Below are 27,398 nucleotides of genomic sequence, written 5' to 3'. Positions count from 1 at the left end.
TCAAATTATCTTTTCACCATTAAACACATAGTTAATCTTCAGAAAAACTCCTAAGTCCAACAATTGGAACTGTTGGTGTAACTTTTCTCACAATGGCATCCGAGTCGGTTGGGTCTGGAGTAACTAAGGACACATGTGTGATGTGGAAGGGCCCATATCATTTAAATCTCGGGCTTTAACTGTTACAGTACAGGAAGTGGGGTGCATCTTGTGACTCGGGGAGAGCTGTGACCTTAGTGAATTGTAGTCTCCTCACTGAGTTGATTGTGTATAATAGAATCTTACTTCCTTAATGACAAGATTACCAAATCCTGGGTTAGAAAGGAACTTCTAGAGCACGTACTTTAACCCCCAGCTTTCTAGCAGATAACAATGTAAACCGTCTAGGATGTTGCTGTGACCGTTACTGGATACTAAAGCTCTTGAGTGTGGGACTCCACCCGAGGACTCCGGCCAGCAGGCTCTTATTCGGCTGTGCTGTAGGCATGCTGCCTTGTCAGAATTTTGGGGTAGAGGGAGGAGTTGGGATAAGAGACTTTGAATACTTTTTCCAAAGGTTTGTTTTAAAGCCAGGTTATGTAGTGGTTCACATTGGTAATCCCAGCACTCGGGAGGTGGAGCCAGAGGGATCAGGAGTTAATGATCATCCTCCACTGTGTAGTGAGTTGAATTTCAAGGCCAGCTTGGGCTACGTCTCAAAATGAAACAGCTCAGGTGGTTCTGCTACTTAGTAAAGCTTGGTCATTTGTTTTATTCTGTGGCTCTGGTAGGGCAGCATCATCGTTTATATCTATATCTCTTATCAAGAACATGAATTGGTAGTTGATTTGAAAATATTATAATATTATTTCTAAAGTATCCTCTCTCTCTCTCTCTCTCTCTATATATATATATGTATATATATACACACATAAAATATATATTGTATATTATAAAGTAGCTTTATGAGTGGTTGGCATAATCATGCTGGATATTGTTTAAAAAAAGTCTATACTACATAAAGATCACAGCAACATGTAAATAAATTCTCCCTTTAAGTCCACTAGAATGAATCCAATCAAATGGTAGAATCTCTGGATCAAATCCTTAATTTTCTTCTATTCCTTACTCAGGGGTAGTAAGGTAAGCAGATGTCTGGAAATGACCCCTTCCAAGATTCTCCCCCAAATCTTGACAACCTGTGACTGTGACATGTGATCACTTGCGATCAATCGTGTTGTACTGAATGGCACAGCCGACCTGAAATGGGAGGTTATCAGTTGGCCCTACTTTAGCAGCTAGTTGAAGAGCTGAGCACTTTCTGTGCCTACACGACGGAGAGGAAGGCAGACTCCACTGAAGAAGGGGGTCACGTGAGGAACGCAGCAGCAACCTGTAGAGCAGGAACAGACTTTAGTCACAGAGGAAATGAAGGCTTCAGACGTACAGTCACAGAAACTAGATCCTACAAAAATCCCAACTGAGTTTGGCAATGCATTCCTCAAGCCTCCAAATAAAAGTTCAGCCTGGTTGGCAATTTAAAATGGCTGTGTGTGACCCGGAGTGGAGCCTACTAGCATTTCTGACCTCCAGAACTCCCAGATAGCAAATGGATGCTGTTTAAAAATGGATAGCAATTGATCTGAGGGGAGGTTCTCTGACTCTTGTCACTGAGTGCCATGGCGAAACCCATGGCAGCCCTCAGGTTTCAAGTACTATACAATACATTGTTATTAGCATCACCATGCTATACATTGGGTCTCTAGAATTTATTTTGTACCAATATCTCCCCTTTTCTACAAGACTGTCTTTGATCAGGAACTCCTTGGCTATTAGGTTGTCTGGGACTGGTGGACATCACAGCTCTATCTATACTACCCTACGAGTCTGCCCTTTCATTTCTAAAGACGAAAGGCCTCCAAGGAGACCTCCCTACCCCTAACTCCACTGCAGCTTCTGATGGCGGACAGCACCCAGCTGACAAAACACCAAGATCTTTCCCAGTATTTCAGAGTGCCTTAATATTGGCCAGTGTGTGTGAACTGATTAGTGTAAACCAAACGCCAGTCTAAGTTGTTCTACATCACAAGTCAGGGAGGTGACAGGTAAGAGAAGCAGCCTTCTCATTGCTGAACACAAATTATCTAGAAATGTGTTATTTGATTTCTAAGTGTTTTGCGACTTTTCTGGTGTCTTTTGGTTGTTGACTTTCAGATTGATTGTATTATGACCAGATATATACTCTGTATGATTTCAAGTCCTTTAAACAGGTTGAGGTTAGCTCATTTATCATCATCATCATCATCATCATCATCATCATCATCATCATCATTATTATACAAGGTAAGGTCTATAAATACTTTAAAGGAATGTATGCTATGCTGTATAAGGGTGGAGTAGTCTCTAAAATTTGAGCTGGAACCTTTGGGTTGGTCATGCTGTTTAGTTCTGAATCTACACTGCTTTCCCAAACAGTACTTCTGTCAAGTACAGAGAAAAGTGATACTAAAGTTTCCATCTGTAATTGTTAACTTGTCTGTGTTTCATTTCATCCTATCTTTTTCTTTTTCTTTTTTCTTTTTCTCCTCCCCCCCCCCCCCCCAGAGTTTCTCTGTGTAGTTTTGCACCTTTCCTGGAACTCACTCTGTAGAGCAGGCTGGCCTCGAACTCACAGAGATCCACCTGCCTCTGCCTCCTGAGTGCTGGGATTAAAGGCATGCACCACCGCCGCCGCCGCCGCCGCCGCCGCCGCCGCCGCCGCCGCCTGGCTTCCTGTCATTTTCAAAATTATAAGGTGAACCACCATAAATCAGGAATCCATTGCATTGTGAAGCTCCATTTTTAATTTCAAAATTCATCATATATAAAAATTATATACATAAAATGTGCTTTGCTCATAGTTTTGACTATATTTTCCACTATCCTCTTTTATCCCTCGCCCCTCCTACCATTTCTAGAGCTTTTTTGTATATACACACATATGGGATTGGTAGTTCTTCTTGGGGAATCAAGTCTTTATCATTATTCAGCTATTTCTTAGTGAAAACTGAAACTCTGTCAAGTCCAAAAGAAGCTGGGGACAAATGGCTAACTGGTGCCTCTTAGCATACCAAAGCATGCGCTGCCCTCCAGGATTTCTCAGGATGGAAAATACCTGTTACTGAGTGCATGGTGGCATCTTAGCTCCTCTGAGCTGTTCTTACCCCTTCCCTTCCCCTAAACCTCTCCAGCTCATGAGCTTCCCTTCCCCCAGCTCCTCATCTCTCTTGCTTTGCTTGGTTCTCTTGGCCCCCTCTCTTTGCTCTCTCTCTCTTGTGTCTTCTCTTCCTCTCTTGTTCCCCTCTCATGGCCTGCTCCATTCTGCTGGTCATGTTTTTTTTTTTTTTTTTGTTTTGTTTTGGTTTGGTTTTTGGAGACAGGGTTTCTTTGTGTAGTTTTGGAGCCTGTCCTGGATCTTGCTCTGTAGACCAGGCTGGCCTCGAACTCATAGAGCTCTGCCAGGCTCTACCTCCCGAGTGCTGGGATCAAAGACGTGTGCCACCACTGCCTGGCATCTGCTGGTCATGTTCAGTCTACTTTTTTCCCTCTGGCTGTTCCTTCCCTTGTATTTACAATAAAAACCTTCTCTTCAACCACACCTTGGAGCTGTCATGACCTCACTTTATACAGTGTCCTTCTGATTGCTAATAACTCCTCAACTAGGGATAGGAGTTCATGCCCACCTCCCCTCTCCATTGCTGGGTGTTGTACATGCTAACACACTGCTGTGGATGCCTCAGTGCAGCTGCCCTGATGTGTCCAGAAGACACTGTCCCTGTAGTCATTCACCACCCATGGCTCATCCTCTTCCCACCCACCTCTTCTGCAATGATTGCTGAGCCCTGGGAGGAGGGGTTGCTGTATATATGTTCTATTTTTAGCAATAAGTGAATAGGAGTTCGTTTTATGTTATACCCATTTAGCGGATTTTAGCAGGTTCACCCCTAGAGCCTATGGATGTCTAGACGTAGGTTCTTAGCCTGATAATGGTGCCAAGTATGGGTTTCATCTTGTGGAATGGAGATAAATCCAACCAAAAAGTAGTTTGTTACTCCCCTGTCAAGTCATTGGTGTAGTTTGCAGGGTTCACAGCTGGTTAAGATGATTATTTTCCTCTTTTAGTCACACGCATAACAACTTCTAGCAATGGGGAAGCTAGCTGGCTCTTTCAGCTAGACTCATTGTTTAGTAAGCGCCCTCCATCCACTGCCGTCCCCCTCATCAGCCAGCACTGGGGCTAGAGATGCATGCTGCCAACCCCGGCTCCAGCATGGGTGCTGGGAATCCAGACTCAGGGTGTCATGTTTGCCCAGCAAGCACTTTGCCCACGGAGCCATCTCCCCAGCCCACGGAACTCTGTGGTTTTATATGACAAAGCCACTGTCACTCCAATCTTTCTTTTTTTTTTTTTTTTTTTTTTTTTTTGGTTTTTCGAGACAGGGTTTCTCTGTATAGCTTTGCACCTTTCCTGGAACTCACTTTGGAGACCAGGCTGGCCTCGAACTCTCAGAGATCCGCCTGCCTCTGCCTCCCGAGTGCTGGGATTAAAGGCGTGAGCCACCACCGCCCGGCCCAATCTTTCTTTCTTAATAAGTAATATCTTACTTGCTTTTTCTTTGTCATTAATTTTTATGAGTTTGATTGTGAAATTCCTGGACAAAATTTTCTTTGAGTTTACGCTGTTTAGATTTTGCACAGTTTGTGATTCTGCAAGTTTATACCTTTTGCCAAATCTAGTGACTTGCCATCCATTATTTGTTTGAATTACTCTTCCCATGCTCTTATTCTTCTGGAATATAAGAATACAAACATTACACTTTATGTTGTTGTCCCATGAATGTCTGAGGCTACTTTCTGTCTGCTGTTCAGACTGAATACATTTTATTTATTTAGTTATTTCTGGTGTCATATCTAATCGATTCCTGAACTTATCCACTAGGCTTTTAAATTTGACTATTCTTGCAGTTCTATACTTCCATTTTTTGCTGCTATTTTCTAAATTTTCATTTGTAGTTGCTTGTATTTTTTGAGACAGAGTCTCACTGTGCACTTCTGGCTGTCCTAAAATTTACTATGCAGACCAGGCTAGCCTTGAAGACACAGGGATCCTCCTGTCTCTGCCTCCTGAGTGCTGGGATTTAATGTATGTGCTACTACATCCAGTCAAGGCCCCCCCCCCCCCCTTTAGAGACAGGGTTTCTTTGTGTAGCCCTGACTGTCCTAGAACTCACTCTCTAGACCAGGCTGGTCTTGAACTCACAGAGATCTGCCTATGTTTACCTCCTGAGTGCTGGGATTAAAGGTGTGTGCCGTCACTGCCCGGCTCAGTCGAATATTCTTTAAAAACTTTAAGTTACATTTCTTTATTTGTATGTGCTGCCAACCCTGGCTCTAAGATGTTGGGGTGTTGCTTATGGAACTTAAAAGACAATTTTCCAGAGTCAGTTCTCTCATTCTACCACGTGCGAGTGGTGGATCTGTTAATAAGCTCGATGCCAATAAGCATCTCATAATCTGTGCATCAAATCTTCATATTGTACATCCTATATAGTTTTCATTTGTCAATCATATATCAATAAGACTGGAAAAGTAGGTGGTAAACATTGTCTAGCCCTAGTTACCCCTATCCATTTCAGTGCACAGTTGGGGGCTACGGCTAAGAAAACGAACCGAAAGCTGGGACCCACACTGGAGGTGCAAGCTGTCCTGTAGGACATGTCGACAGTGTAGATGGCTGCAGGGCTACCAAGCAGACTTTTGATTTTACTGTAGTCTCTCAAGTCGCAAGGGGATTTGAAATGACAGATGTCCCAATCTTCCCGGAAGCCTAGGAGTAAAGTTCAGCATCTTCGCGCTTGTGAGGCAGATGAGATGAGAGGGTGTAAGGGAAGTCTGGGAGAGTGCAGCTGAAGATGTGGATGTCTCCCTAGTGGGGAGGCCCAGCATGCAGGAAGGACAAAGCCTGCTTCCCTGGTTCTCCCTAGCTCTCTGTCTCTCCCCATCCCCCACACGATTAGTGGAAAGAGGGGGATGAAGTCAGCCTGTTCTTTTTTTGCGTGGAGCTGCCTGTTTTGCTTATCAAAGGCACGGACATTTCTTTTATTGTCATACTTCCCTTCAATACCAAGTTTTTCTCCAGAAGACTGAGAGAGAACGAGAAGGGGGCGGGCGTTTAATGCGCTTCTGGGAGTCTGAGCACACGAAGCAATTGGGCTTGCCTGAGTTTGGAAGCTGAGAAGTTGTTCAAGACAAACCACATCCTGCCCAGGGGTTCAGGAGGCAGGTGGTCCTGGATGGAGGTCTGGGGGACAGGGAACTGTGTAAACCCCGTGCTCAGTGTGTGGGGACGACCTTGTCACCAGGTCCCCTTGACACTGAATTTTTCTTTTGAGTAGACTGCCCAGCTCACAGGTTACCAGTAAGGGCTGCGCTCTTGCTCTGATTCCAGCTGTGGCTGGGCTGCAGAGCAGCTGCACACAGGTGCTTCTTCTGCTGTAGCTCTAGAGGAAGTACTTCGCTGGCTGTAAACAACCCATGGTCAAGGGCTGGGATGTCAGATTGCAGCTTGCTGTCATCTGTGTGGTGGGAGCCTCCTCAAATCCGGAGTCAGGTTTTGAAAAAAATACACTGTGGAAGAAAATACATTTTAAAAGGCATTCTTAATAATTACTAAATGTACATTATGGTCAGGGTTACACTAAAATATAATTGGAACCGATGAAGTGTTAAACGTGAGCATATTTTTTTTGCTGGGCTGTGCGTGTTTGGATGGTATTTCATTATCTTCAGTGTCGTGGGGTTTAGTTTCTGACTGACCAGATACGGTTCATAGTAAAGAAATGACATCTGAAATCCACACGGACAGATGGTGGGCAGAAGACACATTGCAGTTGTTTAAAACCATAGACGTTATCAAGTGATGGCTGCTAAACTTACAGTCCTGCTGTGTTGTGTTGGAACTTCCATGGGCATACTGGGAAAGGAACCAGGTTGATAGCTGCTGCTCTGTAATTGCTGTTGAACAGCCTGGCTCACGCTCACAATTCAATCTTTAACCATTTTTCTCAGTTGACAAGTCAGGAGTGTGTGCACATTTTCTTTCTTACCAATATTTTCAGTTGTGATTAAAATTTTTTTGGCAATGCTAGGGATGGAACTCTGAGCCTGGCACATGTTAGGTAAGTACCAAACAACTGTGCTCCATCTCTAAGTCCTCTGTCCCGATCTTGAAATTACAGTAATTGCCAGTTTGCCGATAAGAAATACACTTACCATATGAATCTCCACTCCTCTGTGTTAAATGGGCGACTACAGCAGACTTTTGAGGCAGGTATTATGAACTCAGAAAAATTTGAATTGGAGGACATCAGCTTTGTGTGGTTTAAAATGTGGAGAATCATTTTCTGCGTGCATTCCTGTTTCTTCCAGGGACTGCCCTGTTATTTAGTTCAAAATGTCACACTACAGCAGATCTCTTTAGTACGTATAATCCAGGCAATTATGGTGTGAGCTTCTGCAGCCAGTGGTAGTTAAAATCCATATACCTCACTCCTTTTTTTAGCTTCGGATGCTTTTTTATTCAATTTAACTCATCCTTTTATTTTCAAACTTGAATTTGAATGGGTTCCATTAACAGATATTTTAAAGTGACAATCAAGTCTAGGGTGCTGCCAACTCAAAGCTGAACACAATCCCCAGCCCTCAAGCTAGATAGGAAATCAATTTCAGGCCCGTTGCAACTGCAATGCAGAGATACAGCTGATTTGTAAACAGCCCTTGTATCAACATATCACAGTTGACAAGCCACAGTGAAGTGTGTGATCTTGCTATCTAAATGGCAGCCCTGATTGCAAATGCACGTAGAGTGCATCTCCCAGGGCCACACAGGATAATTAAAGCCACAGATCATCATTGGTAGATGATTATGGATTACCTCATTACAGACAAACTTAGGCCTGCCTTCATTCATTATACTGAAAGGTGAACGGGGGAGGATTCAGTTTATCCAAAACTATGTTTGTTTTTTCCCATTTCAGTTGGAATATACAAGTGGATATTAAATTATGAACACAATTCAAAGTCATTCTCCTTTTAATGAAATTCACCATGGGCCATGCTTGCCACTCCTGGACTGGAGTTACTGAGTTCCTCCTGACGCTGTAACCTTTCCCTTTTGGTCCTGATGGCAGGGATTTGTAGGCGATTCTTGCCATCTTTTGCTTCCCAGAGTGGCTAGAATGGTCTTTGGTCGCAGAATGAGTATGTTAAATATTCATCTAGTTTAATTGAATTTAATATTGCTATCCTTAAAACTAACTTGTAGGTTTGGAGTTATTAAATGCGCTACTTTTTTAATAGCATATGATTTATTTGCTATTGCCTGAGCTAGTGAATTATTTAAGTAAAAGAGAAAGTTCTTTCCTGGAGATAGATCTTACCAAACTGGTGCCACTTTCATTTCTATATTATTACTGAGGACAGTAAGTGAAGAATGTAGGGAAGAGGACTGAGGTGACCCAGAGGTTTAGACTATGTAGCTACTAGGTGCTATATAATGAATGTATTGCAGTCTGGGGCTGGTACTTGTGGCTGACCCAGGGTCTGCCTGTAGGTTCCTTTTTAACTTTCAACTTTTTTGAAGATTGACAATGATGTTTAGATATTGGTTCAGAGAAGAGTGAATTAGCATGTGCTACTTTCATATTATTGATTTTTCAACATGTGCATCTGAAAATAAATTTATTCTCTTGGAGAAATTATTTTTTCTATTTCAGCTTCTTTCACTTCTTTGACACTAAAATGTAATGGCATATTTGGACAATTTCTGCTTTTCAGAGTGAGGTCTGAAGTGTTGCCGAAAGTGTAGGTTGTGGGGCTAGTGAGGCCTCCCGGGTGAAGCATGCTGACTTGAGTTCAGTCCCTAGGGCCCACGTGGTGGAAGCAGGGAACCAGCTCCCTGAAGTTGTCTTTTGGCCTCCACATTGGTTCCATGGCACCTGTTTACCTTTACACACAACACACACACACACACACACACACACACACACACACACACACACACACACACACACAGAGAGAGAGAGAGAGACAGAGAGACAGAGAGACAGAGACAGAGAGACAGACAGAGAGAGAATTTTTTAAAATGTCCAGGTTAGTTTTGTAGCTTAGGTGATCTTTGTAAAGTATTGAATAGGCCCCAAGTATTGTATTTATATTCCAGTCTACCATGGCCACCCACACCATAATTTCATAGTATGAAATGGTTCTGAACTGTTAAACTATACAAGGGAGTGACAATGTAGCCCACATCTAGCTATTTGCTGCCTAGTTTTATCCAGTTGCTACCACATTGTTGACACACTTTTGATTCTTGTAAAAATAAAGTAGACTTACAGTTTCAGCTCAGAGATGTACAGAGCTGCAAACATGTCCCTCCCACACTTCAATAAAAACCAGACTGGTAATTAACAAGAGAACTAAGTTCACAGAGCAAATAGCCATTTTGCAATCTGGAGAGGAGCAGGTGCTTTCTGAGACACAGGAGAAGACCTGAGCATTTGCTGCAGGGGCAGAAGCCACCAGATGCAGAGAAGTAGGTAGGAAGAGTAAGATAGAAAATATGACAAATGGCTGGGGCTGAGTGTGGGCTGGCTGCTTCTCCTGGGGGCAGCGGCTGGGGGAGGGGTTCTACTCCTTCACAGACTTTCCTGCAGGAGCCTCGCCTGGAGTCAGGAGTACTGGAGAAAGCCACAGAAAGCTCACTGTGCTGGCTCAGGAACCACAGAGAAATCCAGACTCTGCTCCCTTAAGGAGAAAAAAAAAGAGGCTAATTTGTGCAGAGGAAGGGCACAGTGCAAGGGCTCTGGTGAAACGCCACTGCATCTGCTTGAAGGGAACTCTCCCAGCCCCCACTTCTTCCTCTACCACCCCACCTCACCTAAAAAAGTTTTACTCTGCAAGAAGCAAGAACAGCTTTAAGCAGAGATAGACTCTGGGGGATGGGCTGGGACGCACCCTGTAGCCCCCTGTAGCCTCGGAGGAGGAGCAAAAACAGCTGTAGACTGTACACAGGCCCACCACCTAGGCCAGATTGTGACACACAGAATATTTGAGGACTGCCCTCTTCATCCCACAAGCATGTCTCAAAGCCCAACGCCACCCTTCTGTTTAGGGTAACACAACACCCCACACCATGAGTGTGTTGATCTCAACATCTACCGCCTTGTACAAAATGCTCAACTTTCAACCCCAAATTTCAAAATACGGCAAAGAAATAGAGTCTAAAGGATGGAAGCAGTCCCTGAGACCAGATGCAGATCCAGTGTAGCTGTTGGAACTATTGAACCGTACACACATGCATTACCTAGCTGTGTCCTCCAAGGTCCCCAGGTGCCAGGTGCTGTTTGGGACGCCAGTTTTAGAACAGGCATAACAAAGTCTGAGGGCCTAGCTGAAAGGCAAAAAGAGGGCACAGAGCATCACTGCAGACGAGCCAAAGAGAATTATAGTTGAAACATGCAGTGAAGAAATGTCAGAGGGAAAAGTACAGAGTGGCTGGTGGAGTGTGTGGCCTCATTCAGCTGGCTCCAGCCATCCGTGGGGAAGAACTCGTCTCACAAGGGATGTGATATTAGACCACACAAGTGAGTGATGAAGAGGGACCTGCCGCTGCTAGGACCTACTTGGGGACAAGAGCAAGTGTTGTAGTGAGGCATGAACGGGGTTGGAGTTTTCGTATGACGTGAGTGCTTTTGAAGTCAGGTGTCGGGCACAGTGCTGGCAGGAGCAGCCTCAGTGCATTTGTGTCACTGTCCTGGCTCACCTAGGGAGGAGAAGGTGGGTGGCTTTTTCCGTTTGCTTCAGTCTCTTTCTTGGAATGCATGTAGGAATTCCTCTTCTCTGCTCCCGTTTTTCGTGGAGGAGGGTATATTATAACCTCCACCTCCTTTGTCACCACCTCAGGACCTGGGAATGGGAACTGGCTGTTGGGAGCAGAAACATTCTTTAGCCATTAAAATGAAAGTGCCTCTTTCCATAATTGTAAAGGGTTTACTTGCTTCAGCTAAGAAGCCTTCCATCTATCCCCTGCCCTAGGCAGTGGTTATCATAACAATGCAGGTGGGAACTGAAGCCTGAGGGCTTACCTGGCTTGACAGAGATGGACATTCTGTTATGGATCCACCTTAGTGTTAGAAGTCTGCTAGCCTAACCTCCCAGGATTGAACTGGAAGAACCATGTAGAAGGTTGGGCTTTTAAAAAATAGATCTTGACGAGTGGCGGTGGCACACACCTTTAATTCCAGCACTTGGGAGGTAGAGGCAGGTGGATCTCTGTGAGTTAGAGGCCAGCAGCCTGGTCTACAGAATAAGTTCCAGCACAGCCAGAGCTATACAGAGAAGCCCTGCCTTGAACCCCCCTCCAAAAGATTTTGTTTTAGTTCTAATTATTTCTGTATGTGTATAGGTATGTGCAGATGAGTGCGGGTGTCCATGGAATCCAGAAAAGAGCAGCAGATCCTCTTGAGCTAGAGTTAGTTACAGGTGGTTGTGAACCTCCTGACTTGTGTGCTAGGATCTAAACTTGGGTCCCTTGCAATAACAGTCTATGCTTTTAGCCTTTGAGCCATCTCTCCAGCCCCCACCCCCTGTTGAGATAGAGTCTCATGTTGATGTCGAACCTGTTATGTAGCTGAGCTAGCCTTGAGCCTCCTGAACCCAGATTCTTTTTGCCTTTCCCTCCCAAGTGCTAAGGTGACAGGTGTTCACCAGCACATCCAGCTGGAAGAATGGACAGGAGAGGCCTTGGAGGAAGAGAAAACCCAAAACCAACTGCAGAAATCGGGTTGAATTCTGTGGTTAGTAAGTCTTTGTCAAAGCATTGACTACTGAAACTGCCTGGGCACTGGATTGAATAAGTACAGGTTCAACAGTGTGGCACTTGCTCACTTGTCCTGAAAATTTGGGAATAGGTGAAAGTGGACAGTTGAAATAGTTGACAACATCACAGCCCCTCTGCTGCCTTCCTGTCGCCAACATTACTATATAGTATCGAGACTGTGAAGGCAACCTCGCCTGACACTTTCCTACCCAGAGCATTCTGGAACTCAGTTTTTGTGAATTCAATATCTATTAAGTAATTGGTACTGGTTTGCTGTTTTATGGACAACAGTTTTTACCTGCTTAGATACATGTCATACTTTTCTAGGTTAATGGTTATTTTCTGGGAATAAAATAGGTATATTATAAATAATCACATTAAGGTTACAATTGGAGAAGAAATTAGTTATGTTGGATGAGGGGGTGACTATTGCCTGGTAATATAGCTCAGTGAACATGTGCTTAGCATGTGTGAGGTGTTGGGTTCCATTCCTACTATCAGAGAGAGCAGGGCGGGGAGAGGGGGGAGGAAGGAACTTTCTTACATCTTCCTTTATATACCAAAAGCTGGTATTTGGTAATCACAGATTATTCATAGAAGAAAATACAATTTTTGCAGCATGCTCTCTAGTCCACAGTGATAACTGAACAGTGACAGGTGCAGAGTTGAGATCTCTGGATGGTTCATGAGCTTACATGGTAGGAGAGGAAACATAGTAAACCTTCATTTAGTGCTTGCCTTGAACCAGAGAAGTGAAGCGGCTTGTCCAGGGGAGCGCAGATTGTAAATGTTAGCTATGGATTTGAGTCTGTGGGTAGTTCAACTCCAGTCTCTGCTTTCACCCCTAATTGTACCACGGCAGAGCATAGTCTGGGTGGCCTCTACTACATTGAAAAGACAACCCCCAAGCAGATGGTAATCAATTAGCATTAGGGGTACCTAAAACTATCAGGTTCTGAGAACCTACTGGGAATCTTGGCTGAGCTCTGAATAGGGTGCTGTGAGATTTTTTTTTTTAAACACAGCTGCATCTCAACTGAAGCCACAACTTCCTGCAAATGCCCTATGATGTTACTTGATGAAAAGAAATAAGCATATGAATTTTTAAAACGTTTCTTCAAGTATATTGATTTTTTTAATAAATGGATACAATTAGTAGTTCTCATTAATTCCAAGAAGTATTTCTCCTGGAATGCTTTGGTTCCACATAAAGTACCTTAATACTGAAAGATTTTCCAGGTTCGTCTTCCTTGACTGTCTAGGCCTTGAATGTGACTAATGGTTTTAGGCATGCACAGTAATGCAGGTGTTGCTGCCGCCAGCACAAATGGAAAAACGCATCACTTTAATTGAAAAAACAGGCTGTCACTGTACACTTCACCTGACCAGTCAGAAAATCTGGGAGGGTGGGAAGGGATGGAGCAGGACTGAGTGCAGCCATTTGTTGACAAGATCTCAGGGGGCTAGAGTACTTGCCTAGCATGTGAGTGGCCTTGGGTTCCATCTCCAGCACCACACACAAAGGGGTTCACAGGGGGAGGAGCTGGAGCGATGGTGGAGCCAGGGGCTGACTGACTCAGTGGTTCAGAGCACTGACTGCTCTTCCAGAGGATCCAGGTTTGATTCTCAGCACCCACACATTGATTCACAACATTCTGAAACTCCAGTTCTAAGGGTTACGATGCCCTCTTTGGCCCTCTGCAGGCACTGTATACATGTGGTGAACAGAAATACATGCAGGCAAAACATGTATAAACACAAAATAATAATCATTTTAAAAAGTTCCAGAGGGCACTGCCATGTGCCTTTTGATTTGTTCTACCACTTGTGAAGGAGCAAGCAACAAAATCCCACCATATTCTACAGCCAGATGAAGGGATAGCCTGATTTGCCCAACCTTTGAAGTGTGCCTTCCTGAGATCTTGTGAAATGTATATTTTGATGGGGTCTGGGCTTGGGAAAGGGTTACTGACCTTCTAATCCAGTCTCAGGGATCTCAGGGGAGTTTAAAAAGCGGTTTCCCAGGGCTGTGCCAGACCCATTGAATTAGAGACTCTGGGAAGGAGACAAGCAGGTACTTGTGGGGCGGGGGAGGGGCTGGGAGGGGAGGAAGCTACTAGGCAATTTGGCAATAAAGCTGTCAACTTTGTTTGTCGGGGGGGGGGGGGGGGTTGGTGAGGAGGAGCATGATGGCAGCTTGAAAAACTTCACTGTAAGAATCAGATGGAGATGGTTAATGATGAGCTTTCTGGCATCCTAAGAGTTTCCTCTTTGACCAGAAGAACATGAGAGCTCTTACAAGCCACCCCCTCAGAAAGGAGTTGAGGAGTTCCTTATGATTGTCCAGACTGGCTTAAAGCAGAAAGCATGGAGGTTAAAAAAAAAAAAAAAGCACTTAACGGTTAGCTTGCTGACCTGCCTAGCATTAGCTGATGTCTGTGAAGTCTTGCAGAGCGCATCCAGGGAAGGCAGGGTCCAAATATGGACAGGAGAAGTCACGGTTATGAGGGAGGAGCTGCAGTTCTCAGCACGAATATTGAACCGGTCATTCTGCCGTCTGCTCTGGGGCAGAGGGTTTCATTGTAGTGATGTGTGGAGAGCCAGGGGCTGCTTCACAGACAGCCTTAGGGATGTCTTTGTTCCAGTGAACCGTGGATTCCACACTGGGTTTTGTGGGTAGTCTGACCGTCCACGTTTTTGCTAACAGGCTCTGTACCTCTTGCTCTTCATCATTCCCTAAATGTCTCTGGGAATCTTTTCTTGAGGTCAAGCAGGAAGACTTGGGGACTCATTTCCCCCACTTTGTGTGCCTTCCAGGAAAAGTTGGAACCCTCATTTTCCCCCTTGTGGATGGTTAGGTGGTACACGACGTTGGCTGTGTGTGTGTTGTCCCTGGGGAGGGGACGTCTGCTCTAGGGAGGGTCTGAGGACAGAAGGAGCGCTACAAATGAGGGGTTTCTGCTAGGTTCCTCCTTACACATTCTGGCCTCCATACGATCAGGCTGTGTCCATGCTGAGTCTGTGGTCATCATATGTCAGCCAGCAACAATGTCTAGGACTTGCCCCTGGCTCTCACACCTCTGACTTCAGTGACACGAGTGACCTCTGAGACAAACAAGAGTTCTTCTGTAGAGACAAAGATCAGAGCAGTACAGAACAGGGGCCTCCGTTGCGTGGGTACTGTGTTGTAATGCTGTTAGAGGTTCCCAAAGGCAAGCCTGGAGGAGCGATGGCTGGAATCGTGCTTTTGCTCACCTGTTGGAAAGTGGGCCTGGTATGCTAAGGGAGCCTCTTGGAAGGACACCTAAGCGTCTGAAGCAGGCGTGAAGGAAGGCTGCCAGGTGAGGAGGATGGGCTCAATTGCCTCTAAGGAGGAGGATTTACTACGAGCAGAGGCCTGGAAGAGGAAGACCAAGTTCATGAGGGTCTGGAATTCAGCCTTGCCAGCAAAATGGGGTGCTGGTTAGTTTTTTTGTCAACTTGCCACAAGGTAGGGTCATCTGGGAAGATGGAACTGTAATTAAGAACATACCTCCATCAGATTGGCCTGTAGGTGAGTCTGTGGGGGTAATTTATTTATTTACTTCTATTATTTTTATATTGTATATTATATTTTTAAATTAATTTTTTATTTCACATGTATGGGCTTTTTTTTTCTTGCATGTATGTCTGTGCACCACATGCATGCCTGGTACCCACCACAAAGGCCAGAGAGGGTGTCAGATTCCCTGGAACTGGAGTTATGGTGGTTGTGGGTGCTGGGAATCAAATTCTGAACCTCTAGAAAAGCAGCCGGTCCTCTTAACCGCTGAACCTTTTCTCCAGCCCAACGTTTTCTTGATTAATGATTGATGTGGGAAATCCCAGCCCACTGTGGGTGGCGCCATCCCTAGGCAACGTGTTTTGGGTTGTATGAAAAAAGCAGGCTGAGCAAGCCGTGGGGAACAAGCCACTAGTAGCATCTCTCCTTGTGCTCTCCATCAGTTCCTGCTTTGAGTTTCTGCCCCGACTTCCCTTCACAATGAACTGTAAGATGAAATAAATGCTTTCCTACCTAAGTTGATTTTGGTCATAGTCTTTATCACAGTAACAGAAAGCCAACTAGAGAAGATGGGAAGCAGGAGGAGTGAGGTCAGGAGATGAGAGGGAGCTTGCTTGCCCTTGTAAGGAATTTGGAATGGGGAAAGAACTGGAGAAAGGATTTACGTGGGTACAGGTCACCCTCATATGGGCATAGGGAAAAAGTTCCTGCAACTTGTGAGCCCTCCTGCTTGAGCCCCTGTGTTCCCGGTAGCTTTTCAAATAGCTTCGTGGCATCTAATTTACACAGCCTAAAGTTCACTCATTTGGAGTGTCACACACATTGGTTTTTAGTGTATTTGGAGTTGTGTAACGATCATCACAATCTAATTCTCAAACATTTCCAGCCCCGCAAAGGCTAACTTGTGCCCATTTACAGTTCTTCCCATTTTCCATGCCCAACTCTAGGCAATCATTCCTCTTTGTAATTTCTCTTTACTATTAAGGGCAACGTTTTCAGTGAGTGTGATATTTACTTACGGAATCTTGTGGACAAATTATAAATTTTCATTCTTGGTTTCCCAGTTACTTCTCAGTTCATCCCTGTCAGCCTGCTTCAGATGTCACATAACAGAAACTATCTGGGACTGTCTTAACGCAAGCCTGTTCTCTTACAGAATTGGAAAGGCTAGAGGAGGGTGGAGCCCTGGGGCAGTGGGATCCACTGTTTGATGTGGTATCGGAAACCCTTGTTTGGGGGCCATGGAGATGGGCCCGCAGGTCAAGTGCTTGCGGTGCATACCTGAAGACCTGACTTTGAACCTTGTAATCAATGGAAAGGTGGAGGAATTAGCTGCTTCCACCAAGTTGTCCTCTGACCTCTACATGTGTGCCACGGCACATGCCTCCCCTGCTCCCATTCACTAATAGTAAAAAGGAGAACAAGCCCTGGTTCTCGCCATCACTCCTCAATGGCAGTGTTTTGGAAGTAGCTGTGTTCCCTTGGTCTTCAAATGGTCAGAGGATGGCAGACATTGGTAATTGGGCCCTTTGTTTTCTTTCCCCGGCAGTCTGACTAGATGGACTTAGTTCTTTTTTGTCAACTCTGCACCAGTGTTTGGTGTATGATTGATTAGGCTGGGAACAGGGTCCTCAAGGGATGATGGGCACCTGTGACCAATGGCTAGCTCTGTTTCCGAAGGGGAGTTGAATTTCCTGGGGTGGGCAATCAGTAGCCCTCGCTAAGGGTTCTTGAGCAACCACACTGGCTTCTTGGACCCTCATTTCCATTTTACTGGAGCCTTTTCTAGTTGAGCATAGGCAAGGTGGTAGGTAGTCAACTTGAAATGTTAGCTATGAACAGGTTGACTCAATCCCAGTCCATCCTAGGTGACTGTGGCTTTGAACAGTGATCTCAATATGCTGGGGGAGAAGAATACTATGTGAGCATGGTGTTTTTAAGTCACTCCAGCTTTATGTCTCCGGAAATCATTAGTAGAGATCTTACACATTCAGGAGTGTCTGGTGATGGAGTACATAGAAGTTTTATCTTAGGACAGTTCACTAGCATGGGTAATATCAAGGAGGGTGTTACTGTTAGCTCAGGTGGGAAAATAATTTCAGTCACATTAGGGAAACCTGTGTACTGTAGGGTAGAACTAGTTATGTGATATATGACTAGTAGCGAATAGTAGAAAAATCATTTGTATTACTTAATTGGAATCTCCACTTCAGGGGAAAAAAACCACTCTGAATATGTCAGTATTACAGTTACAATATGAACTTGAAGTTACCAAAAATTGATGTTCTTTCAACTATAATTCACACTTTGCTAAGCCAAATAGACATTCTGCAAGTTATTAATTAGAACTTATTAAATTCTGCTTTGTGGGTACTTAAAAAAATCAAGGGAGGCCTTTACACTGCAAAGTAGGTTATTTGATTATGAGCTGTAGTTCAGAATTGATTTCAGGGTGAGGTCTGTCCACATGTACTGAGATTCGCTGCTGCAGCTCTTAATGGTGAGAACGGATGTTGAAGAAAGCAAACACCATATGCCCTTTGTTTTCGTGCATGTCTCCTTCTGGAGGCCTGGGTGGAGTGTCTCAGCTGTCTCAAATAATCTCCATTTTGCTGTTACTGCAGACTGCAGCTCCCCAGCTCTCTTCTTTCTGATGTTAATTATAATTTCTTCCTAATTAGGTAGCTCTTCCTCCTTTTTGGTGGTAAAGGTTCCACTCTCTCCAGTGCCAGAGATTGGGTTAATTTTGAAAAATGCATTTCACTTGATTTGTGACAGAAATAAGTGCAGAGAATTAAAAAGAAAAAAAAAAAAGGAAAAAAAACCCCACCAGCGTGAGTGTGTAGTGGGAGGGGCAGGCGGGTTGAGTATGGGACAGGATGCTTAGAATAATTCTGCTGCCAAGTGAATCAGAGAGACTTGCAGTTCTCAGAGTGCACGGAACTCACTCCTGCCCGGAGTGCCGCCGACAGTCCGCCAGACCATTTCCTACTCCACAGAATGGAGCTTTCAGCAGCCAAAGCCCCGAGCCCCGCAGACTTGCCCGAGAGTGTAAGTAGGCCATAAGTCTGCTTTGCTTGTTATGTCTGCATCTTTCGTAGTCTGGTGCCTGACAACTTTGTAAGCCCAGAGGGAGACATGGGGGGAGCCTGGTTCGAAGTCAGTTAGCTCTTCCTTCCACTTAGACCCAGGTCTTAGTTCTCTTGTTTGTTGTGAAAGGAAGTTTTATTTTTTTCCTCCCAAGTCACCCCGGGGACAGACGTGACTTATTTTGATCGAGTCCTGTTTGTAGCAGTATTTGTAAAGGTTTGAAACTGACTTATCCTCTGTCTTGCCTTCTCTGGTTGTGTTCTATAGCTCAAGTGTTTTCCCCTGAGGGATACTGGGTGTAGATGGGCCCCATCCAGGAAGCCCTGGCAGGTGTCTCTTTCAGTAGTAAGAGATCCTTGCCCAAGGTTGGGGGTAGGCAACATTTCTGAGGCAGCTGATAGCTTTGGGAGTCTGGGATGAAGCCAGGTGTGGGATCTGGCATTCTTGTGCTATAAAGAGCTAAAGGGGGCTGGGGAGACAACGAGATGGGAAGCAGGACAGAAAGTCTGGGCTTTGTCAGGAGGATTGTCTGTTTCTAGATGCCAATCATGTATCAGGCCATGCTCAAATCCCTAGTCAGGTAGCTCAGTGGCCTTGGGCCACTAAGCAAACAAATCTCCCAATTCGTACTCTTCTTCATTTGAAAAATCTCCGCTCCTTGCCCTTCAAGGGACAATTTATGCTTGAAGTAATGCAGAAACACCCAGTCTTTGCTTGCCTGCCTCTTGATGGCGGTCTCTCCTAAGTGTGAGCAGTGTGCTGGGTCTTGTGGGATGCTACTAGTGCTGCTGTCTGGCTCATTTCAGGGTAGCCTGGAAGGCCTTCACATTCTCTTGGTCAGTGTCATAGGTTTGACCTTGAACTTAGCCATGTTGCCTTGCTTAAGCCCATAGCTCTTGTTGTTTTGGTCATGGTCAGGTGACTCCCCCTCCCCAACAAAATTACCACAGTCCTGGGGAGAGGGTGTCAGTGGATCATAGGGCCAGGGACCTGAGTTAGGAGGTTATGCCATGAGTCCCTGGCAGGAGAGTGATAATTCAAGTCTGATTTGGCTTTGACTTTTGAGACTCTTGAATGTCTCTGTTGACCCAGTAAGAGGAAGATAAAAAAGAAAAAAAAATGAAGCTTGATGAACACGTCTTTTCAGTTCGTCTAATATCAGATTCAGAAGTACACTGTTATGGTGCCTTTCCTTTAGGTTATTTCAGTTACCTTCCTCAGGAGCTAGGCAGCTGCCAGGCACATGGATCAGCCGCTCCCATTGCCTTTCAGCTGAGGGAGGGGACACTTTCTACAGCCTTGTTAATTACCTTCACTACGTGTTTTATATTTGCTAAATGTGAGTTCATTGCTAATATGTTCCCTTGCCAGTCACAAATTCTCCCTGCCCTTTCTGTCTTTAAATCCCTTGCATTTCATCTTATATTTAAGCTGGAGTTCTTTGCCTTTAGCTATCAAGACTTGTCAATTGTGCCAGCAAGGCTATCTTTGATGCTTGGAACCATCACCTGGACTCTTGGTTGGCATGTAATGAATTAAGAGTATCTTTTATCTGAACGTTCGTCACCACCCCGTCATTGAAATCGAAGTTGTTTTCTGTGACTGGTTTTTGCCTACCTTTTCAGCCTATCAGAATCACCCTCCCGTTTGGAGATTACCTTCCATCAAAGTGATTTCCTGGTACCTAGCCCCTGCCATGTTCCCTCCTGCCTGTGGATGCTGGCACTTGTGGGTCGATTTCAAGACTGTCCTTTCCTTGGTGCCTGGCTCCTCTAGCTGCCTTTTCTTTTGGGTGTCACTCTAAGCAGCAGCCCCGCGGGGCCCATCTTCTCTGAAGAACTTCCTTCGCCTTGTGCTTTTCTTCCTCTCACACCGTCGTGCTTCTTTCTTGGAGAGCACTTGGAGCACAGCCTACAAAAATTGTGCTGACCCCTTGACTCACTCAGCACTTGCTGTCTCTCTGACTAGAGTTTCAGCTCCGCTAAGTCGGAAGCTCTGTTTGTTTTATCCCTAAGGGGTATCCCCAGCCCCCAACTCAGTTCTAGATGCCTAGTAAATGCTCAGCAAGGATTCGGTACATAGGATGATTTAGTGCAGGAGCTTTAATTAGTTTGTGATGATTGCAAGCTGATCAAGACAGTTCGGCCCCTTCTGTGCCAGACCCTCCCCCACAGCCCACCAGTCTGCATCCATCACCGTTTGGGCACTTGGGGAACATCCAGACACAAGGCTCTGGTTCCCTCTCTGTGAGCTCTTGGCGGGTATGTGGACTCACCCTCTGTTTTAAGCATCATTTTTTTTTTTTTTTGGTTCTCAAAATGAAAACCACCTGTCTTCAAAGTGATTTGCTTAAAACAAATTCTTCATTTCTTTACTAAGGTCTGTACCACCCCCCTTCTGCCTTTCTCCATCTCTTGCCAAGAATAATGGGAAAAACCCTATTATCTTGAAAAGTGGTTTTCCCTCTGGTCAGAATCCAAAGCTGAATGATTTATCACCAAGTGTGCGGGGGCCATGGCTTTTCCCTGCCTCACTGTGTGCTCACAAATGTTAGTGGTTTGTTCTCCTGCGACTTCAGCTGGTCATATGGCGGCTCAGCCTTGGCACGGCCTTGCTCTCTGTATTAATTCCTTCAAGTTTCTCTCCTGCTAGTAAAGGACCTAGTTCAGGGTACCATATGAATTGGAAGCAAGGCTGGATGGAGTCAGTGTCCAAGCGGCACTCTGGCAGCCTGTTCACTGGCTCACTGAGAGCTTCATGCCAGTTCTAGGGAGTAGATAATGTCCACCCCACTTTAGAGTTACCAAAATGGAGGTTCCATGAAATCCAGTGACTTATTCCCAGGCACATATGTTGAAATAAGACAGGATTAGAATCGTCTCAGGCTGGCTCTTAAGTCTACTTGTTGGCATACTTAATATTTCTTTTTAAAAAAGATTTAATTTATCTGTATGGGTGTTTTGACTGCATATAACTCTGTGCACCACTTGTGTGCCTGGCTCCTGGAGAAGGCAGAAGATGGTTTTGTATGCCTTGGGACTAGAGTTACAGACAGGTGTGAGCCACCATGTAAGTGCTGATTTCATCAAGCCTCCATTTTGGTAACTCTAAAGTCGGGTAAACATCTACTCCCTAGAACTGGCACGAAGCTCTCAGTGAGCCAGTGAACAGGCTGCCACAGAGTGCCGCCGCTTGGACACTGACTCCATCCAGCCTTGCTTCCATTTACATGGTACCCTGAACTAGGTCCTTTACTAGCAGGAGAGAGACTTGAAGGAATTAATACAGAGAGCAAGGCCGTGCCAAGGCTGAGCTGCCATATGGCCTGGGTCCTGTGGCAGAGCAGTCCGTGCTGTTGACCACGAAGCCATCTCTCCAGCCCCCTTACTTAAGGTTTCTTGAGCCGTGTGTGTGTGTGTGTGTGTGTGTGTGTGTGTGTGTGTGTGTGTGTGTTTGCACACATGAGAGCATATGTTGAAGTCGAAGGACAGCTTTGGGTGTCATTTCTGAGGCACTATCCACCTTGTTTGTTGAGACAGGGATCCTCATTGGCCTGGACTGGGTAAGTTAAATCTCCACCCTCCCTGTGTTGGGATTACATGTAGGCAACACTGGCTTTTCATAGGACTGTTTTTTTTTAAACCATGTCCTGCAATTTGAATAAACTTCTGGTGATGATACACCCCATATGTCTGCATATGTGCACACATGTGACTGAAATAAGATTTCTGGAACAATAGCTACCTTTAGTGTGTGGGATGTCCTCTCATGCCCTCATTAAAATTATTCCAGTCTGGGTCTTCCAAACTAATTTTGTAGCCTTCTGCTTGGTGGTAACTCAGTTTGAAGAGCACCGCTATGTGTGCTTTTTCTAGAAGCTTGCAGTGTCTAAGCTACTTTAAAATTATTTTACAACAGTAGAGCATACATAGATAAAACACACCCAGGCACATGACTTGTTGAATTTTCACACACTAAGCACGCTTGTGTAGCCAGCACCACATCAAAACACATGCTACCGATTCCAGCTTCTTTGAATCAAGACAGAGCAGTGGAGTACAACAGAAATGAAGAGTCGCTTGGTTTGTTCGGAATTCTGCACGCACAGCTTGTTTGCTAGATCCTCTTTTGGTGGAGGTCTGGGTTTTATGTTTCCAGTGATGGTGCTTGGCTGAAGTTGTAGATCTCACAACTGCTAAAGGAACAGAATGTGGCCTCTCTAATGGCTGTCTGAAATGCCCACCAAAGGCGGGGTGGGCTGAGGATGTGCCTGGTAAAATGTGAATAAGGAGGAATGGGGAAGGGCAAGCCCCACAGTTAAGAATAGAAACACTTGGGTATGAGAATGTATGGTCTTAGTAATGGAGACTGACTTTACTGAAATGAAGGTAGGGGAGAGGGAAAAGGGAAAGAGGGTTTGAGATTAAGAGTCCCAAGTCCCTAGAGGTTAATACACACCTGAGTAAACTAAGGAACATTTGCTTCTCCTAGTGAATGTTGACCTTTAAAGAAAACTCAGTATACTGAAGAAGACTCCTAATTGCTTGGCGAAAGGTATAGATGCATCTCAGTATAAAAGCAAGTCAGAGGAACTTGGCTTTTATTATGTATTTTATTATGTAAAAGGTGGGATTTACAGTCACTCACAGCATAGACTGTGGTAGTGGAATGTGTGTAGAAATGAAGGGGAGCTGACACTCTAATATGCGTTGAAACACTGAGTAGTACCAAGTTATAATGTATTATTAATTAGTGCCTTCTATGAGACTCCTTCTGTACAGCTAAGTGTTATCCAAGCTGAAAGAGCCTCCCTGCATCAGGGGCTTTGGGAGAAGAAATTGTTTCACCTTTGCTGACTAGATAAGTTCTAATTCAAAGTTCCTGTCTGCAAAGCAGACTTTTAACTGCTCTTCACTTGGTATGGGTTTCCTGGGTATCACCCTCAAATGCTGCCTTGTGGCTTTGTGTTTAATTCTGCACATCGTGATGGTGTATATGGCAGTTACTTGTTTCTCTGATTGGGTCATCCCAGCAAGCCTTCAAGGTGGATGGATACTCTAGTTATTCTTTTCTTCACAGTAACTGTAGTCCTCTGCTTGGGGACAGTTCTAGCATACAACTGCCATCCTAGCCTTAACACTGACAGTGCCTTCTTAACGCTCTCAAATGGCCTGATTCAGATTTGTTCTGATTCGAATAAAGAGAAGAAGAAAATGTGTCACAAGAGAAACCTTTCTCTAGTCACTCAGGTTCTTTCCTAGGCATCTGATTCCAGGGTTTATAATTGAATTACTAAATTTTGCTGCCTCACAATGTAAGCCAATGAAGATGCTTCAAAGCTCTCTGGTTTTCGGTTTTTTGGTGTTTTGTGTCAAGTTGGATTCTCTGTAGTAGGTGATATGATCCAAGGAAGAAGGAAGGTACTGGGCAAAGTCCGATTAAAACCCTCCAGTGGGCTTTCATTTCATTGGTTAGCCTAGCTGGTTAGGATCCTGGAATGACCGCATCATTTATATGTGCATGATGCTTAACAGTTTATAAACCCTTGTTATTGTGTTGAAGCTTCTTCTACCCTCTGGGTAATAGGTGATATGATTCCCAACTTAGAGAAGTGTGGGAGATCAGTAGTGTGGCACAGTCACCTGCCTGCAGTTGAACAGCTAGAAAATGAATGGCAGATCCATCCAGAGTCAAGTCAGGTATTCTGCCTCCCTGGTTGGTGCCAGATGTGCCTGCTGGCCAGATGTTCTCAGCCACGGAGGTGTGATGTTCATAGAGAATTAGAGAGCAGTCTGAGGACTCATTAGCCTGACACAGGGTTTCTCAGCCACTGTTGGCTTTGGGGGACACTTAAGTCCTTTTCTTTGGAGGAGGAGTGACCTTTGTCCTGAAGGGTGGTTAGCAGCATGCTGGTCTCTACCTGCTAAATGGCAACAGTACAAGTTGCTACCACAGAAAGTGCCTGTAAAAATTTCCGAACGTTCCCAGTGGTGCACAATTGCCCCAGATTAGAAACCACGAATGTAACACGCCAATTACATTTGAAAGAGGGTGACAACCTTGAAAATGCACGAAAAGGCCTGTTTCCTTTCCTTTCTCCAGTTTCTAAAGCATCAGAAAAGCCATTTAAAAAAACCTGTGAAGGAGGAAGGAACACACACACACACACACACACACACACACACACACACACACACACACGTGAAATCCCTTTCATGAAAGAATATTGTATCTATGAAGGAAGAAGAAAACCAACATTTTTCTAAAATTAAAAAAAACACACAATTAAAAACTTCAGGGCATTGGTGGCGCACGCCTTTAATCCCAGCACTCGGGAGGCAGAGGCAGGCCGATCTCTGTGAGTTCGAGACCAGCCTGGGCTACAGAGTGAGTTCCAGGAAAGGTGCAAATTTACACAGAGAAACCCTGTCTCGAAAAACAAAAAAACAAAACAAAAAAACCCAAATAAATAAATAAATAAATAAATAAATAAAAACTTTAGAGATCAGCTAAAACACAATACATACAAAATCTATAATTTGGTTGTCCAGAAATAATGGCAGTTTACATTTCTTTTTTTTTAACATTCATGTCTAAATATATACTAGTTTATACCAGTTTTCAAATAGTCTCCTGTATAAAATGCAATAAAAATCAGCCTTTTATGGTCAAATAGTCCACAAATAATACCCTTCCTGTACCTGTAACATAGAATAAGCATTTATAATGGCTGCGTAGTATTTCATCATGTAGCCAGTACAGTTAATTCACTGAGTTTCCTGTTGTGAACATTTGGTTCGTTTCCAATTTTGTTTTTGTCAGTTCAAGCACAATTGTGAGTGTTCATGTATGTACTTAAGTCCTTCACAGCTTCTTTTTTCCTTACAGAAATTGTAAGCACTATAATTTTTAGGGGTAAATTTAGAAAGGTACCCAATCCATCATGTTCTGGATTGTGTTTTGAGTATACTATATATATACCATTGGTAAAAATTAGATTATGCACTAGGCTTGTAGAATGGGACGTGGAAAGCTCTTTGCTTTTCTAATTAAAGGATGACTAATAAGAAACCATTGAGGACTCATGCCTAGTTCATGAAACTGTCTTTACAGTATTATGCTACTTCCTGAGGAGCAATCAACCCAGCAAAAGTTGCCCTGCATTCCTCTTAGAATGCACACTTAAAAATCTTAAAAAAAAGAGGGAAATAATTAAAAAGAACAGACACTACTATTGGAGGTTAGAGAAAAGGCTCAGCAATTAAGAGCACTTGCTGTTCTTCCAGAGGACCCAGGTTCGATTCCCAGCACCCACATCAGATGGCCTGTAACTTCAGTTTCAGGGGATCTCTGATCTTCTGGCCTCCAAGGGCACTGGGCATACTCGTGGTGCACAGACATCCGTGCAGACAGAACACTCACACACGAAACACTGCCCAGCATTGAAAGCAATGGAAGGCTCTATCCTCATTGCCCATGCAGTTTTCTTTTCTTTCTTTTTTTCTGCATTTATCTTAACATTGTTTTAAATTGCCACCATATATTCATGGCAAAAATATCCCAAAGCACAGAAGAGCTTAAAGTTTCCTACTCTTCCACCCCTTGCATTTTCATTCTCTAGAATTTTCCTATATTTTAAAAAACGTTTTAAAATTCATGAACTGAGCAGCAAGGTATGAGCCAGCTGAATTTTTTCACTTAATGTGTTTTCCTGCCTTGGCACTTTATTCTAGTTAATCAGTGCCCTGGTTGAGCTCATTTAAGTTTTTCTTCCCTGAACAAATCATTCTCTTCTATGTGAATTTATCCGAGGGATAAGTGTGTACCGATGGAGTTGGTAGATTAAGAGCCTGCATCCCTGATAACTGTGTTTACCGTTATCACATTTCACTTCCACCAATAGTGTAGAGCTTGACTTGTTCCCATGGCACGTTTGTTTCTGGTTGGCATAGCCGTTGGTTAATAAATTAGCAACACAATGGTAGACATTCGTTTGTGTAACTGGTTAGGAGGGAGAACATCTTCTCCTTTGTGACCCTTGTAGAGATTGGTTTCAGCGTTGCACATGCCCAGAAGAATGTGTGCTTACTGATTTTCTTCCCAGATTGGTCTGAAACTGGACTTTGTTAAGTCATTAAGGAAGAATCATGTCTGTAAAGTTTGGGGTCAGTGCCTAGAAAGTCACCATTCTGGTAGTAATTGATAACATATCTCAATTGGAATTGAAGTAGTTAGAAATGGAAGCTCCTAACTAAAGAGGTTACAATGTCTTTTCAATGGCTACCAAATGTAAAATGTAAGTGTAATTGTTGTGTGGTATAATTGTTATAAATTACCAGGTTTGCTCTGCTAATAGGTTTTGCATAAAGTCTTTTCTGGTATTTCCATTCTGCAGCTTTTCCCACTCCGTGTTGCTTTCACACTGTCCTTTCCCAAAAAGTGATAGTTAGAGTTGTTGCAGGTCAGATGTTTTATTGCTTTAAAAAATAGATTTGTACCCCATCAAGTTTTTTAAGAATTCTATTTGTATTAATGTGTGTGTGTGTGTGTGTGTGTGTGTGTGTGTGTGTGTGTGTGTGTGTGTGTGTGTGTTCACACAGGTACACATATATATTTGTCATGGCACATATGGAGATCAGAAAACAACTTCAAGGGGTCATTTTTTCTCCATCCACCACATGGGTTTTAGGGATTGAGTTGAGGTGATCAGACTTGAGAGTAAGTGCCTTTATCCACTGAGCCATATTGCCCCCATCCCTTAGCAAGTTTTAACTGACACTTGGCTTCTAGTCTTTAGCACTGTGGAACATAGGGCTTGGTGCTATATTTTGATTGGCTCTCCATTACAGAATTCTCCTTATTTTGGGGATT

General features: G+C 44.1%; 1 protein-coding gene across 8 annotated transcripts in view; it reads left to right on the top strand.

The window, feature by feature from the left end:
* Window positions 1-27,398, top strand: part of Sh3kbp1 (SH3 domain containing kinase binding protein 1) — a 343,879-nt gene that overhangs the window by 59,797 nt on the left and 256,684 nt on the right. The window contains exon 1 of one of the 8 annotated variants that reach the window (XM_052726063.1): window positions 18,383-18,488. The exons of the other annotated variants lie outside the window; for them this stretch is intronic. Coding sequence (XP_052582023.1) covers window positions 18,438-18,488 — 51 coding nt within the window. The 5' untranslated portion in view covers window positions 18,383-18,437. Of the gene's footprint in view, window positions 1-18,382; window positions 18,489-27,398 lie in introns of those variants that run through there. 8 annotated transcript variants of the gene reach the window in all.

Source organism: Peromyscus californicus, unplaced genomic scaffold (assembly GCF_007827085.1).
Source record: "Peromyscus californicus insignis strain IS unplaced genomic scaffold, ASM782708v3 Scaffold_10__1_contigs__length_136768540, whole genome shotgun sequence".
In the NCBI taxonomy this organism is placed as follows: Eukaryota; Metazoa; Chordata; class Mammalia; order Rodentia; family Cricetidae; genus Peromyscus; species Peromyscus californicus.
Note: the sequence above shows the minus strand (reverse complement) of the source record. Positions and strands in the feature narration are given on the sequence as shown.